This window comes from Theropithecus gelada, chromosome 15 (genome assembly GCF_003255815.1).
Source record: "Theropithecus gelada isolate Dixy chromosome 15, Tgel_1.0, whole genome shotgun sequence".
Taxonomy (NCBI): domain Eukaryota; kingdom Metazoa; phylum Chordata; class Mammalia; order Primates; family Cercopithecidae; genus Theropithecus; species Theropithecus gelada.
Window position 1 is genome coordinate 82,533,334 of NC_037683.1, and position 16,611 is coordinate 82,549,944.

General features: G+C 44.8%; 1 protein-coding gene across 2 annotated transcripts in view; it reads left to right on the forward strand.

The window, feature by feature from the left end:
* The window catches only part of FXN (frataxin), a 38,930-nt gene that overhangs the window by 13,698 nt on the left and 8,621 nt on the right, over positions 1-16,611 (forward strand). For both annotated transcript variants that reach the window (XM_025360011.1, XM_025360012.1), the window contains exon 3: positions 6,043-6,163. In XM_025360011.1, the coding sequence (XP_025215796.1) occupies positions 6,043-6,163 (121 nt within the window). The remainder of the gene's footprint in view (positions 1-6,042; positions 6,164-16,611) is intronic.

Sequence of the window (16,611 nt, forward strand, 5' to 3'; positions counted from 1 at the left end):
GAGCAGATCACCTGAGGCCAGGAGTTCACTCACGACCAGCCTGGCCAATATGGTGAAACCCTGTCTCTACTAAAAATACAAAAAATTAGCCGGACGTGGTAGCAGGCACCTGTAATCCCAGCTACTTGGGAGCCTGAGGCAGGAGAATCGCTTGAACCCGGGAGACAGAGACTGCAGTGAGCCGAGATCATGCCATTGCACTCCAGCCTGGGTAACAAGAGCAAAACTCCATCTCAAAAAAAGAAGAAGAAAAAAAAAGCCTTAGATTCTCCCTTTGACTTTCCACGTTTGTGCAGCCTTTTATTTCCAATGCTCCATTTCATTCCATCTGCTGGCTTACTCTTTTCTTGTCACATCTATTAAAAACAATAAGAAGCCACCCGTATTCAGGAACATTCTAACTGTCCCCAGAGCTATATGCTCAGTAGGCTTACAGTTGGCCCTCCAGGTTTTCTGAGACTCAGATTTCCAGAGAGCTTTGCATGGCTCATAAGGTCTGAAGAGCCTCTGAACCTCCCAGCCTGCGGTGTCTGTTCATTGACTTTGCCACAGTCTCAAAGGGGCACAGCATGCTGCATGTTTGAGTTTTTTGCTTTGGTGGCATCCATTTCCAGCCTCGGCTTCCAGCATTCCTCCCCCAACAGACTCTCTGTCGCTTTCTCCTTACTCCTTCTGGCAGTCTGGGAGGTTGCATAGGGCCCTTGCAGGATGCCCCAAGTCCAGCTCCCTCTGGCCTGTGGGAAGCACACCCTTGACCTGCCATGTGTAGGAAGACAGCCCACTTCTGCCAGGGCCCAGCTCTCTGCTGGCAGGTAGCACCTTCCAACCTCTTCACTTTGGACTTTATAACTGTCAGGTATAAAGTCGGTTGTGTCTTTATGTTTCTCAAATTCTTCAACACATGTCAACCAACCTCTCCTACCCATTCTCTCCAGCTCACTCTCAAAACACAACCTATCTGTCCAGCTCACTCTCAAAACACACCCTTTCTCTCCAGCTCACTCTCAAAACACACGCTATCAGGCCAACCACTCCTTTTAAAGGACATCTCCTCACCAATCCAGTCAGGTAGCCTTCCCCACATTGTATCCTGGAAGTGGGTGATGGACTGGGTGGGGAAGAGGGTCATATGGCAAATCTGTATGTCTTACAGTAATTGTCTAGCAGCCCCTGGTGTCTTACTTTAGGCCCCTTGGAAACTTTCAGATAGTGGAGTTGTCTGTTACATATCTTATAACCTACAGATATTAATATATCCTCACAGGGGCACAAAAGCTCTTACAAGGATATTTATTATAATAATACTTTTATTGTTATAATTTACATGCCATAAAACTCACCATTTTAAAATGTATAATGCAAGTGTTTTTAGTATATTCACAAGGTTGTGCAGCTATCACCACTATCTAATTCTGGAACATTTTCATTACTCCAGAAGGAAACCCTATTCGTATTAGCAGTCACTCCCCCATTCCGCCTTTCCCTAAAACCCAGCAATCACTAATCTACTTTCTGTCTCTGTGGATTTAAAGTAATTTTAAATTTGAAAAATAGTATCTGTAAGGAAATGTGTCCAGTCACGAGCATACAGCTTGATGAATTTGCAAAAAACTGAGCAGTCCCGTGAACATACCCTGTAAGCTCAAGACATAGAATGTTACCAGCCGCCGCAAGCAAGCTGCCTGCTCACTTCTAGCCATTAACCCCTCCCTCTCTTCCTTCTAGTCATTAACCCCTCAGTTTAACTATTCTGATTACCAATAGCATAGGTTAGTTCTGCCTGTTTTTTCACTTTATATAAACTGTCTCATTAAGTATAAACATGTTTGTGTATACTTGTGTATTTCTTTCTATCACAATGATGTGAGATTCATCCATACGGTTCCTATAGACAATTCTATTTTGCAGTGTAGTATTCCATTGTATGAATATACCATAATTTATTTATCTATGGTATTACAAAGGAGTACTTGGACAGTTTCCAGTTTGGGGCTATAGGATAGTTATGATACAAATATTTTAGTGTAGTACATGTCTTTTGGTGAACCTGGGCACACATTTCTGTTGGGTGTAGCCCCTAAGAGTGGAACTGATGGGTCATAGCATGTAAATGCATTCAACTTTAGTAGATACTGTCCAACAGTTTTCCAAAGTGATTGTCCAACTTACTTGCCTATCAGCAGTATCTGAAAAGTCTAGTTGCTTCTTTTCTTGGCCAGCTCTGTTTTCTTTTCTTTTATTTTACTGTAAAGACAGGGTTTCACTTTGTCACCCAGGATGGAATGCAATGGCGCCATCACAGCTCACCGCAGCCTTGACCTCTCTGGCTTGGGTGATCCCTCCCACCTCAGGCTCCTGAGGAGCCAGAACTACAGGCATGTGCCACACCCAGCTAGTTTTTTTAATTTGTTTGTAGAGATGGGGTCTCTACGTTGTCTCAGACTCCTGGGTTCAAGTGATCCTTCTCCCTTGACCTCCCAAAGTTCTGGTATTACAGGCATGAGCCACTGCACCCAGCCCATGGCCAGCTCTTGATACGATCTGTCTCTTTCTTTTCTTTTTTTTTCTTTAATGTGAGAAGTGTTAAATAATCTTTTTTTGATATTACACATAAACCACACTAAAATGTCTTTCAGTAAGTAAAATGACCCATTTTAGATACAGAAAATTCTAATTGGATTGGCACAGTTAAGGCCAAAAATATAAAGTTGACATTGCTACCTTATCTTCAGCCCTTGCCTTTAAGAGGCAAATGAACACAAAATACAGGTGAATCTTGCTGGGTTCTGAGACAGTGAAGGAATTTCCTCCAGTATTTAAATATATTTACATAACCAGTTACATAAATCTAAATATAAAAAAATCTCCAATAGATTTTAAAGATGGCATTCATCATCTTTGTGAAAAGTTGAACATTACTAATGAAATCTGATCATATCTTTAGAAGGAATAAACAATGATAGTATTTACTGAAATCAGAGTAACTTGGGGTTTTTTGTGTTTTTGTTTTGTTTTGTTTTGTTTTTTGTTTTGAGATAGAGTTTTGCTCTTGTTGCCCAGGCTAGAGTGCAGTGGCGCCACCTTGGCTCACTGCAACCTCCGCCCCCTGGATTCAAGCGATTCTCCTGCCTCAGCCTCCCGAGTAGCTGGGATTACAGACTCGCCCCACCATGCCCAGCTAATTTGTATATTTTTAGTAGAGGCGAGGGTTCACCATGTTGGCAAGACTGGTCTCGAACTCCTGACCTCAGGTGATCTACCTGCCTCAGCCTCCCAAAATGCTGGGATTACAGGCATGAACCACCACACCCAGCCTTTTTTTTTTTTTTTTTTTTTTTCTTTTCTTTTTTTGAGACAGAGTCTCACTCTGTCACCCAGGCTGGAGTGCAGTGGTGCAACCTCAGCTCACTGCAAGCTCCGCCTCCCGGATTTCAGCGATTCTCCTGTCTCAGCCTCCCAAGCAGCTGGAGACTATAGGCGTGCACTACAAGCCCAGCTAATTTTTGTATTTTTAGTAGAGACGGGGTTTCACCATATTGTTCAGGCTGGTCTTGAACTCCTCACCTCAGGTGATCCGCCTGCCTCAGCCTCCCAGAGTGCTGGGATTACAGGCGTGAGCCACCGCACCAGGCCCAGAATTACCATTAAAATTCAAAACACCGAACATACTCATTTAACCACAAGCCAGTCTTAGTTAAATCAGGACTGCCCAACAAACATATTCTGTCAGTCATTCATGATCTGAATTCTGGTTTATGAGGTCTGTTAAATGATGGTACACATAAAAGGGTCATAAGACATTTCTGTTTTGTAATAAATAAGACAGTGGATAATTATTATTCATTAGTAGCTTTTTTGAGATAAGCTACCAAGTCTGTCTTTTCTGCCTTCTTCTTAATGCTGGCAAAGATCATTTTTGTTCCAGGGATGTACTTCTTGGGATTCTCCAAATACTCCATCAGTGTGTCCTCTCCCCAGGTGATGCCTTTGTTCTTATTGGCGTCTGTGTAAGGGAATCCAACGGCCTGACCTGTCTTCTGCCCAAAAAGACAGACCATGGAGATTTGGCTCAGTTTTGTGCTTGCCCCCTTTTCCATAGTGTGGCACTGGGCATACTTCTGAACAAAAATCTTTCCCAACATCACCCGCATTAAGTTCTCTCTTTCATCACTGGTGCTACGAGGGTTCCCGCCCTTTTACATTTTAACCATTCTGGTGGCATCTCACTGTGATTTTTTAATTTCCATTTTCCTGAAGATTAACAAAGTTGAACACCTTTTTATGTGTTCATTGGGCATTTGGGTATCTTTTATTTATGAAATCTATTCAAGTATTTTGCCCATTTTTTTCTGTTGATTTTTCTTTTTCTTATTTATTTGTAGGTCTTTTTTTTTTTTTTCTTTGAGACAGAGTTTCACTCACTCTGTCACCCAGGGTAGAGTAGAGGGGGCAGTGGCGCCATCTCAGCTCACTGCAACCTCCGCCTCCCAGGTTCAAGTGATTCTCCTGCCTCAGGCCCCCGAGTAGCTGGGATTACAGGCACCTGCCACTACGCCCGGCTAATTTTTGTATTTTTAGTAGAGACGGAGTTTCACCATGTTGGCCAGGCTGATCTCGAACTCCTGACCTCAAGTGATCCACTCACCTCATCCATCCAAAGTGCTGGGATTACAGGCGTGAGCCACTGCGCCCAGCCGGTGTTCTTTATATATTCTGGATGAATCATTTTTCAGATGTATGTAATATGAATATTTTCTCCCACTTTGTTATTTGCCCAACAAAATTTTGGGCAAAAGCAAAATTTTAATAACAAAAGCAATGGAAGCATCCTTCATGTCCAGCTAAAGAGGACTGGATAAATAACATAAAATTAAATATTATAAAAATCCATAGGTGCTAATATAGAACAATTTCTAAGACATAATTAAGTGAAAAAATGCAAATTTCTAAGACACAATTAAGTGAAAAAATGCAAAATGCTTCATTTGTATATTAAAAAGAATATGCAGATAGAAGGATACAGAAAAGACTTTTTTTTTTTTTCTGAGACAGCCTCGCTCTGTCACCCAGGCTGGAGTACAGTGGCACGATGTCAGCTCACTGCAACTTCTGCCTCCTGGTTTCAAGCAATTCTTGTGCCTCACCATCACGAGTAGCTGGAACTACAAGGTCACGCCACCACACCCAGCTAATTTATTATTATTATTATTATATTGTAAGTTCTGTGATACATGTGCAGAATGTGCAGGTTTATTACATAGATAAACGTGTGCCATGGTAGTTTGCTGCACCCATCAACCCGTCGTCTAGGCTTTAAGCCTCTCATGCATTAGATATTTGTCCTAATGCTCTCCCTCCCCTTGCCCCCCACCCCCCCGACAGGCCCCAGTGTATGATGTTCCCCTCCCTGTGTCCATGTGTTCTCATTGTTCAACTCCCACTTATGAGTGAGAACATGTGGTGTTTGGTTTTCTGTTCATGTGTTAGTTTGCTGAGAATGATGATTTCCAGCTTCATCCATGCCCCTGCAAAGGACATGATAATTTTTGTATTTTTAATAGATACGGGGTTTCGCCATATTGACCTGGCTAGTTTCGAACTCCTGACCTCAGGTGAGCCATCCACCTCGGCCTTCCAAAGTGCTGGGATTACAGGCATGAGCCACCTTGCCACCTGGCCCAGAAAGGACTATTATTTGTAGTTGCTTCTGGGAATGGGGGCTGCCTGCTTCTTTCTGTAACCCCTTCCATGCTGTTTAAATTTTTACTTTGGGCCAGGCATGGTGCCTCACACCTGTAATCCTAACATTTCAAGAGGCCAAGGCACGTGGCTCACTTGATATCAGGAGTTTAGACCAGATACTGCACTCCAGCCTGGGTGACAGAGTGAGACTCCGTCTCGAAAAAAAAAGGACAAACTTTTACTTTGTACATGTTATTTTCATCAGTTTAATGAACTTAAATAACAAGTGTGTAAATTTGGTATTAGTAAAATGGAAGTGTTTCGTAATTGTGTGTTTTGGGTTTTGTGTTTCCCCTGCAGCTCTCTAGATGACACCACCTATGAAAGACTAGCAGAGGAAACGCTGGACTCTTTAGCAGAGTTTTTTGAAGACCTTGCAGACAAGCCATACACCTTTGAGGACTATGATGTTTCCTTTGGGGTACCTCTTGACTTCTTTTATTTTTCTGTTTCCCCCTCTAAGAATTTTAGTTCACTAAAATGAAGAATTCTCCTGCAGCAGAGCTAAGCATCACGTAGCATGGAGTTGTGGGTAGGTTAAAAGACTAGGGCTCCGGGAGGCGGAGGTTGCAGTGAGCCGAAATCACGCCACTGCACTCCAGCCTGGGCTGCAGAGCGAGACTCCGTCTCAAATAAATAAATAGATAAGACTAGGCTTCAAGCTGCAGCCCAGCTCTGCCAGGCTTGTTGTGACCCTGGGCAAGTCACTCAGCCTCTCTGAGCCTCATTTTCCGGCTTCAGTGGATACCCATGAAGACAAATCAGAGAGGGGCCAGAATGTGTGTTTGTCCAGCAGGCAGATGGAGCAAACAACAAACTAGACCTGCAGTTCTTCAGCAGGGGTAAGAGAACTGCCCAGAAGTTATTCAGATTACAGAGAGTTGAGCCCTGCTCCTGTGAGACAGTGATGGGGTAGGTCGGGTGCATTCCTGGGAAGCATATTTTTGAAAAGCTCACCTGGGATTCTAATGTGTCTCTCTACGTCTTGTTCCTAGAGATTTTGATTACTTGGACTGGGGTGTGGCATGGCCTGGGCAGGGCACTGGAATTTTTAAGCTCCACAGATAATTCCAATGTGCAGCTCATATGAGAACTTGTTTTTTGGTTTTTTTTTTTTTTTTTTGAGGGAGTCTCACTCTGTCGCCCAGACTGGAGTGCAGTGGCGCAATTTCGGGTCACTGTGACTTCCGCGTCCTGGGGTCAGGCAATTCTCCTGCCTCAGCCTCCTGAGTAGCTGGGATTACAGGCACCTGCCACCATGCCCGGCTACTTTTTGTATTTTAGTAAAGATGGGGTTTCACCATGTTGGTTAGGCTGGTCTTGATCTCCTGACCTCAAATGGTCCACCCCCCTCAGCCTTCCAAAGTATTGGGATTACAGGCATGAGCCACCAGATCAGTCTTGGTGTGAGAACTTCTGAGTTGGATGAAACATTAGCCCCAGATCCTAGAAGCCAGGGAAGTGCTGGTCTTTATCGACTGGCCACCAGGTGGCAGATTTGGGCAAGGGTCTGCCTTTGGAATTAGAATTATTGCTTAGGCCTTAGAGTAGTTCTTTTTTGCCAGAGGCAGAAAATCCCTCGAAGATGGTTTTCTGGGTTGGTTTGTCTGTCTGTTTGTTTGTTTGTTTTTTGAGACGGAGTCTCCATCTGTTATTCAGGCTGGAGAGCAGTGGCATGACCTCACTGCAACCTCTGCTTCTCGGGTTCAAGCAATTCTCCTGCCTCAACCTCCCGAGTAGCTGGAATTACAGGCACACGCCCCCACACCCAGCTAATTTTTGTATTTTTAGTAGAGACAGTGTTTCACCACATTGGCCAGGCTGGTTTTGAACTCCTGAACTCAAGTAATCCTCCCACCTCAGCCTCCCAAAGTGCTAGGATTACTGGTGTGAGCCACAGTGCCCAGCCCCTCAAAGATGTTAATCCTCTTGATGGCAATTAACTAATACCAGGAAATGTCACGAAGCGTGTATTTTGGATTCAATCATGGAATTGTTGAGGGCAATCAGCCATCAGACTAAAGGGATAGAAATGGTGTTGGAAATTGCAGCGGGAGCACTGGATGGAGAAGGCACTCCACGTGATGGAGCAAGCAACCAAGTCTTCCAGAAGGTATCAAGCCTGACTATAAGGGCAGTGAGGGAAGAGCAGAATTAGATGATTGGTTGATACCAGTGGTGAAGTCAGTCTTTTTTTTTTTTTTTTTTTTTTCTTTTTGAGACAGTCTCGCTCTGTAGCCTAGGCTGGAGTGTAGTGGCGCGATCTTGGCTCACCGCAACCTCCGCCTCCTGGGCTCAAGCGATTCTCTTGTCTCAGCCTCCCAAGCAGCTGGGACTACAGGTGCCTGCCACCACGCCCGGCTAATTTTTTTTATATTTTTAGTATAGACGGGGTTTCGCCCTGTTGTTGTCAGGCTAGTCTTGAACTCCTGACCTCAGGTAATCCACCTGCTTCAGCCTCCCAAAGTGCCGGGATTACAGGCAGCTCCAAAGTGCTGGGATTACAGGCGTGAGCCACCACACATGGCCTCAAGTTAGTCTTTTGAAGGGCTAGTTTCTGTTTAGCCCTTAGAAGGGAAAAGAAACTAATGGCAGTTAGTGAGGGAGGGAGTAGAACAAGGCCTGTTGAAACTCCTTTCCCATCATGGCCAAAACTTAAATTTTTTTAAGGTATCTCTGGGCTCCCCTTGGCCAAGAGATGGTTTGTTGAGTCAGTTGGGAGCTTAGAATTTTATTTTTATGTCTCACATCATTGACTCAATTTGAACCAGGTGACAAAACCTTTTGCTCTCAGTAGTGGGTCACAGAACCTTCCTGATTCCTGCCCTGAGAGTGTCTCTCTGAAGACAATATTAGGCTGGTAGGCTTTCCAGATTCTGTAACCTATTCTTTCAAAGGAAGAGATGCCTATATTTTTCTAGCCAATTCATATGCTTTGAGTATCACTCAAGGGTAAAATTGTTTCTAACAAATCATTTACTAATTAGCAAATGTTTTAAGTGTAGATTTAGAAAGCTAAAGATATATAGTGGCTGCCCTCTGTAGTTTGGACTTGTGATTAACTACATTGAAATGCTAACTGTACCCTAGAGTGTGAATTACTGATTAGAGTCCTTCAGGTGCTAACTAATTTATGTATTTCATGTTTGATATTAATATTACTTGAGCTTTGTGGGAGGGCAGTCTTTTCCTCCCCTGAGGTATAGCTGGAAGTTACCTCCTTTGTGAAGCTTTCCTAGATACTCTTAAGCAGACATGGTCCTTCCTTTCTCCCTTGCCCAGCACTCTGAGGATGACTCTGTGGAGCACTGATCCCTCTGTGTTATAATTGTCTATTTACATGTCAGCTACCACCTATAATAGACTGAGCTCCTTGACAGCAGGGATGCTGTCCATTCTTTTGTGTCCAGAATTGGTGGGTTCTTGATCTCACTGACTTCAAGAATGAAGCCGCGGACTCTCGCGGTGAGTGTTACAGTTCTTAAAGATGGTGTGTCCAGAGTTTGTTCCTTCAGACGTTCAGATGTGTCTGGAGTTTCTTCCTTCTGGTGGGTTTGTGGTCTCACCCTCAGGAGTGAAGCTGCAGACCTTGGTGGTGAGTGTTACAGCTCTTTAAGGCAGTGCGTCTGGAGTTGTTCGTTCTTCCCAGTGGGTTCGTGGTCTCATTGACTTTAGAAGTGAAGTTGCAGACCTTCGTGGTGAGTGTTATAGCTCATAAAGGTAGTGTTGACCTAAAGAGTGAACAGCAGCAAGATTTATCGCAAAGAGCGAAAGAACAAAGTTTCCACAGTGTGGAATGGGACCCGAGCAGACCCAAGCGGGTTGCTACTGGCTGGCCCCCGCAGCCTGCTTTTATTTCCTTGTCTGACCCCACCCACATCCTGCCAATTGGTCCATTTTACAGAGAGCTGATTGGTCTATTTTACAGAGAGCTGATTGGTCCGTTTTGACAGAGTGCTGATGGGTGTGTTTATAATCCTTGAGCTAGACACAGAGTACTGACTGGTGTATTTACAAACCCTGAGCTAGACACAGAGTGCTGATTGGTGCGTTTACAATCCTTGAGCTAGACACAGAGTGCTAGACAGAAAAGTTCTCCAAGTCCCCACTAGGTAGGCTAGACACAGAGTTCGCTAGATACAGTAGTACCAATTGGTGTATTTACAAACCTTGAGCTAGACTCAGAGTACCAATTGGCGTATTTACAAACTTTGAGCTAGACACAGAGTGCTAATTGGTACACATACATCCTCCAGCTAGAAATAAAAGTTCTCCAAGTCCCCATCCGGCTCAGGAGCCCAGCTGGCTTCACCTGGTGGATCCTGCACTGGGGCTGCAGGCAGAGCTGCCTGCCAGTCCTGAGCTGCGCCTGCACTCCTCAGCCCTTGGGCTGTGGATGGGACCCAGCGCCACAGAGCAGGGGGCAGGAGTGGGGGCAGCGCCCCTAGGGGAGGCTTGGGCGGTGCGGGAGTCCACCTTAGGCGGGGGAGTGCAGATATGGCGGGCTGCAGGTCCGGAGCTCTGCTCCTGGGGAGGCAGCTAAGGCCCTGCGAGAATTTGAGTGCAGCGCTGGCGGGCCAGCACTGCTGGGGGACCCCGCGCAACCTCCGTAGCTGCTGGCCCAGGTGCTAAGCCCCTCACTGCTCTGGGCCAGCGGCTCCGCAGGCCAGGCCGCTCCTTGTGGCCCCCCCCCCCCAGCCTTCCCCCACGCCCACCAGAACTCGCACTGGCCGGTGAGCGCCCAGCACAGCCCCGGTTCCCGCCTGCGCCTCTCCCTCCACACTCCCCACAAGCAGAGGGAAGCGGCTCCGACCTCAGCCAGCCCAAAGGGACTCCCACCATACCGTGGCCGGCTGAAGGGCTCCTCAAGCACTGCCAGAGTGGACGCGGAGGCCAAGGAGGCGCTGAGTGAGGGCTGCTAGCACATTGTCACCTCTCACTGTGATCCCAGTGTCTGGAACAGTGCCAAGTACATAGTAGGGACTTAATAAATATTGATTCACTATGTAAATGAGATTTTTCCAAAACATGCTTTCATTGATGCCTCTCAGCATTTATACACCTTTTACCAACTTACTACTGGCCAAGTAGACAAATAAAAGCAGTAATCCAGATAAACCCAAGAAGACATCTGTTCTTCTCTTTTCTCCCTGTGGAGGGGGAGACTTAAGTGGCTTCTTAACTGGTGTGTCGTCTGATCAAGTGGTCCAGGTAATGGATGGATGCCAATGTCTGGCCCCAGGCTTCACCCCGTACTGGCACTGGTCATTACAGAAGACACTGCACCAGAGCCGAAAGCACCTCTTGTCACTAGGCAGCTGTGGAGTCTACTGCACTTGACCTAGCAAAATCTGCCTAGAGACTGTTAGAGTCATCACACTATCTGAAGTTACCTCCAAACTACCCTCCTTTTTTTCCCAGGTGGAGTCCTGGCCTCTTAGATATTTTAATGAGGATTTGCTTGTTGACATGTTCTTTATTCACTAAGGTGTCAGCATATTACTGTCTTAGAGCTGAGGGTTCTTCATCTTTTTTGGATCAATACCTCCCTCTAAGAATCTGATGACTGCTCCGGTCCCTCTCCCAAGAAAAACTTCCATACTCGCCGGTTAAAAAAAAAAAAACTTTAAACACATTAAATTTAACAGAGTTTTATTGAGCAAAGAATGATTCACAAATTGGGAAGGCTGCAACCAGAACAGGTTCAGAGAGACTCCATAGTGCGCCACGTGGTTGGAGAGGATTTAGGATTTATGCACAGAAAAAGGAAAGTGACATACAGAAAATAAAAGTGAGGTACAGAAACAGCCGGCTTGGTTACAGCTTGGTGTTTGCCTTAAACATGGTTTGAACAGTTGGCCGCCTTTGATTAGCCAAAACTCGGTGATTGGTAGAAGAGTAGATTACAGTTCACTATGTAGAGAGAAGCCCTTAGATCCAAACTTAAAATATGTAAGGAGGCAGTTTTAGGCTACACTTCATTTAGCACACTCAGGAATACCATTTCAGCTTCAAGCTGTAAGTGTTTGCAGCCCCCTGAGACCACTTAATCCCAAGTTAAAAACCTCTGCTCAGAGGCAGCATCTTTGTTTTTTTTTGTTTTTTTTTTTTTTTTTTGAGACAGAGTCTCACTCTGTTGCCCAGGCTGGAGTTCAGTGGCACGATCTCAGCTCACTGCAACCACCACCTCCCGGGCTCAAGGGATTCTCCTGCCTCAGCCTCCCAAGTAGCTGGAATTACAGGCGCACGCCACTATGTCCAGCTAATTTTTTTTGTATTTTTAGTAGAAATGGGGTTTCAGCATTTCACCATGTTGGCATGGCTGGTCTTGAACTCTTGACCTCAAGCGATCCAACTGCCTCGGCCCCCCAAAGTGCTGGCATTGCAGGCATAGATCACTGCTCCCAGCCCAGTGAGGCACCATCTTATTGGATATGGAGACAAAGAATCTGCCTTAGCATCCTGGATTTGTATTTTCTTTCCAAGAGTCCTTAAATGAATTTCTAACTTTTGTGAGCCACAAGTTCCTCAGCTATGAAATTAGTGACATTAACCTCCGCTCTTCAGATTTATATGAGGATCAACTAAAATGACATAGGGAAAAAACGCATCCTAGCAAGTTGGTATCTACTTCAGAAATGAAGGAGGTCATGTGTATGTGAAGTCTCCAGACTCAACATGCCATCTTATATGTGTCTATTTCTACAAGTGAGCTGGTGACAACAGTAATCGCTATTTTGGCTCATACATGGCTAGGGCTGATCTTGACTAGGAGGAGTCGATAAGACTCACCAGCTGTGGCCACTGTCTGTGCTGATTGGCTAGTGCCCATGTCTCAGAAACTGCTACATATTTTGACTATTCCTCCTGCACTTAAGGGCATGCACACTCCCAAAATAGACTCAGATTGTCTAAGGAATAATAATGATAAAGAGAAAGCCCTCTTTATCTGGTCTATTTGGAGTCAGTTCCAAAAGCATTAAGAATTTCTGCTGAACTAGTGCAGCTAGTTTCTTTCCTGCCACCACTTTCCTTCTAAAATAGTTTCAAGATCTGTGGGGGAAAACATCTAATTACAGTGAATGGACTGGTGGGAAGAAGTTAAGCATTGGGGTTTTCTGCCCTGTGGAACCTTGTCCTAACTTGGGCAGATGGTATCACACTACCTGGTCATCATCCACTCATTCACTGTTTGACCAGTTGGTCATTCATCCACAAATGTCCTTTTTGCAGGAGGAATGAAGGTGCTAGATCTGCAGATGCTAGCATGAAAAGACAAATCTCCTGCTGCCAAGGTGCTTAAAGTAGTGGAGGTCAGGGGACAAGCAAGCAGACAGGCAGCTGTGAATGCAGACAGGAAGCACCACGAGGCAGTGGGACCCACAGAGTGGTATCAGGGTAGAGATGAGCGGGTCTCGTGTGGGGAGAGAGGAAGTGGACTGCAGAGAAGGTGACGGGGCGAAAACAGCTTGAGAGGTGTGGAGCTAGAAAGGCTCTCACATTTGTTTATTAATATGCCCTTTGCAAAAGAGTGGCCTGATGCCTGGAGTCACTCAAAAGATTTCCAATTCCACTAGGAAAGAGTCTATTTTGGCTTCAGTGGTTGTATGTGCACCCCCTGATTTGCTGTGTGCTGAGGCATTGTGGTGATGGACGCAAGTGCAGAGACCTTAAGCATGTATCAGACTCTAGTTCTTGCCCTGGGTCCTCGAAGGAGGCAGGAGAGACATCATGGGAGACAGGCACCACTGATCAGTGATGAGACCAGACCTGGAACTCGCATCTTTTACTCAGTCCTCTGCCCTTTCTGCTGGATGGTGCCCCCCCAGTATAGGGTGCAACACACAATTGGAGCATTTAAGGGCCACAAAGAGGACAGATTACCAATGCTTGTGTGTTGATTCTTTGAGCCTGTTATCTCATGGAAAAATCATTTATAAAACTCTGTGTATGGGATGAGTGGGAAATAGAGAGTGAGTATTAATGGGTGCAGGGTTTCTTTTTGGGGCAATGGAAACAGCCTGGAATTAAATAGTGGTGATGTTTTCACACTTTGTGAAATACTAAAAACTCCTGAATTGTACAGTCTTAAGGAACTTTTATTTATTTGTTTTTGAGACAAAGTCCCTGTGTCACCCAGGCTGAAGTGTGGTGGCATGATCACCGGTTATTGCAGCCTCAATCTCTGAGGCTCAAGTGATTCTCCCACCTCAGCCTACCAAGTAGCTGTGACTATAGGTGCGCACCACCACATGCAGCAAATTTGTAATTTTTTGTAAAAACAAGGTTTTACCATGTTGCCCAGTCTGGTCTTGAACTCCTGTGCCCAAGCAATCCTCCCACTTCGGCTTCCCAAAGTGCCAGGATTACAAGCATGAGTCACCACACACGGCCTCAGGTTTAAGAAACTTTTAAATAAATGAAATATAGTCATACCAAAACAGTAAAATGGGTTTCGGGGAAAAAAATGTCTTTAAAACAAACTTATGTATGGTATAATCCTAGTCCTTTTAAAAAAATGCTTTCAAAAACTGGCAGTCAAGTCATAAAAGGACAAATACTTATGATTCCACTCATAAAGTAGTCAAAAGTAGTCAAAAACCATAGAAACACCACCATAAATGTATAATTTTTATTTTCAATTTTAAAAAAGGTAAGTCAAAATCATAGAAACAGAAAGTAGACAGGTGGTTACTAAGGGCGATGGGATGGGGAAGTTAGTGTCTCATGGGCATAGAGTTTCAGTGTTACAAGATGAAAAGTTCTAGAGTTATGCTGCCCAGCAGTGTGAATATGCCTTATTGTACTGTACACTTAAAATGGTTAATATGATAAATTTAGCATTATGTGCTTTTTACCATAGTAAAATAAAAGAAAAAAAAATGGGCCGGGCGCGGTGGCTCACGCCTGTAATCCCAGCACTTTGGGAGGCCGAGGCGGGCGGATCACAAGGTGAGGAGATCGAGACCACAGTGAAACCCCGTCTCTACTAAAAATACAAAAAATTAGCCGGGCGCAGTGGTGGGCGCCTGTAGTCCCAGCTACTCAGGAGGCTGAGGCAGGAAAATGGCGTGAACCCGGGAGGCGGAGCTTGCAGTGAGCCGAGATCGCACCACTGCACTCCAGCCTGGGCGACAGCGCGAGACTCCGTCTCAAAAAAAAAAAGAAAAAAAAAGAAAAAAAAAATGGGGCCGAGTGCAGTAGCTCACACCTGTAACATAATCCCAGCACTTTGGGAGGCCGAGGTGGGAAGATCACTTGAGGCCGGAAGTTTGAAACTAGCCTGGTCAATCTAGCGAGACCTCATCTCTACAAAAGAAAAATGTTAAAATTAGACAGGTGTGGTACTTGTAGTCCCAGCTCTCCGGAGGCAGGGACTGAGGCAGAGGATCACTTGAGGGTAGGGGTTTGAGGCTACAGCGAGCCATGCTCCTGCCACTGCTGCAGCCTGAGCAACAGAGCAAGATCCTGTTGTAAAAACAAACAAACAAAAACTGGCAGCTAATACCTGAGAGTGAATATCTTTTATCTCTGGTTAATGGGATCGAGAAAATACTTCATGTTATAGAAAGAACAGTGTCTTTGGACCCACACAGACCAAGATTTAAGATTAGCTCTGCCAATTACTAAGTACTCTTTACTATGAACCTCTGTTCTCATCTGTGAAACTGGAATAATGAATCCTACCTCCAAGAATTGTAGTCAAGTTGGAAACAATTTACACAAAGTGCCAAACACCAAGCCTGGCACAGTAGGAACTGAGTAAATAGTGGTTAATATTTTTATCAGTGTCTGCATTGCTGACATCTCCATCATTTCTATGCATTTATTTTTGAATCAGAAAAAGATGTTATTTAAAAAAATAACCCAGTAGTGCCCCTTGTCCCATTCCTATCAGTTATATTATTATTGTTACTACCCTCTGGAATTTCAATAGCTCTTTGTTTTTTGGGTTTTTTGTTTTGTTTTGCTTTGCTTTTGAGACAGGGTCTCACTCTGTCGCCCAGTCTGTAGTATAGTGATGTAAGATTGAGGCTCACTGCAGCCTCAACCTCCTGGGCTCAGGCAATCCTCCCACTTCAGCTTCCCAAGTAGCTGGGACCACAGGCGCATGCCACCACACTTGGCTAATTTTTGCATTTTTAGTAGAGACAGGGTTTTGCCATGTTGCCTGGGCCTGTCTGGAACTCCTGGGCTCAAGCGATCTGCCTGCCTCGGCCTTCCAAAGTGCTGGTCTAAATAGCTCTCTGTATTTGCAAACGTGTGTTGTAAGAATCATTCAAAGCCTCTCGATTGGTTGGAGGCTCTAGAATACACAGAAAAAGGCTGCTGCTGTGTATCTCTGCAAGTCATGCACAAGATGGGGAACAGCAGGCTCCCTCTTGCTTACCAGTTCCAATGCAGGGAACTGAGCCCTGTAGCTGTTTCTTTCATATCTCACCCATTTTAAAGAGACCACAGGCTTTAGAAGTAAAGGACTCTTTTGTTGAAGGAGTGTTTTAAAATTTAAATGAGCATTTATTGTTCAAAGATGGACCAACCAGTCTTTTGAAGAATTCAAGGCTCTTTAGAGAAAAATAAAGCCTTGGAGGAGTATCTGAGAAGCTTGTTAGAGGCATGGGAAGGGTCTGGAAATAAAAAACTTCATCTGGAGTTTCTGCCTTCTACCAACAGAGCTGAAGCTAATGCTCTTCTAAGACAAGCAAAAAAGATGGTTTGCGTACTTCCTTTCCTTCCTTTTACTTCTTCTGTAATAGACTTGTCGTGTCTGATGTTTGGGCTGACGTGGTACTCTAATAGAGTTAGAGTCTGCATTTTTTATGTCCTCTAGTATGTTCTGGTTGATGGTTGAGGGCAACAAACCAGGAA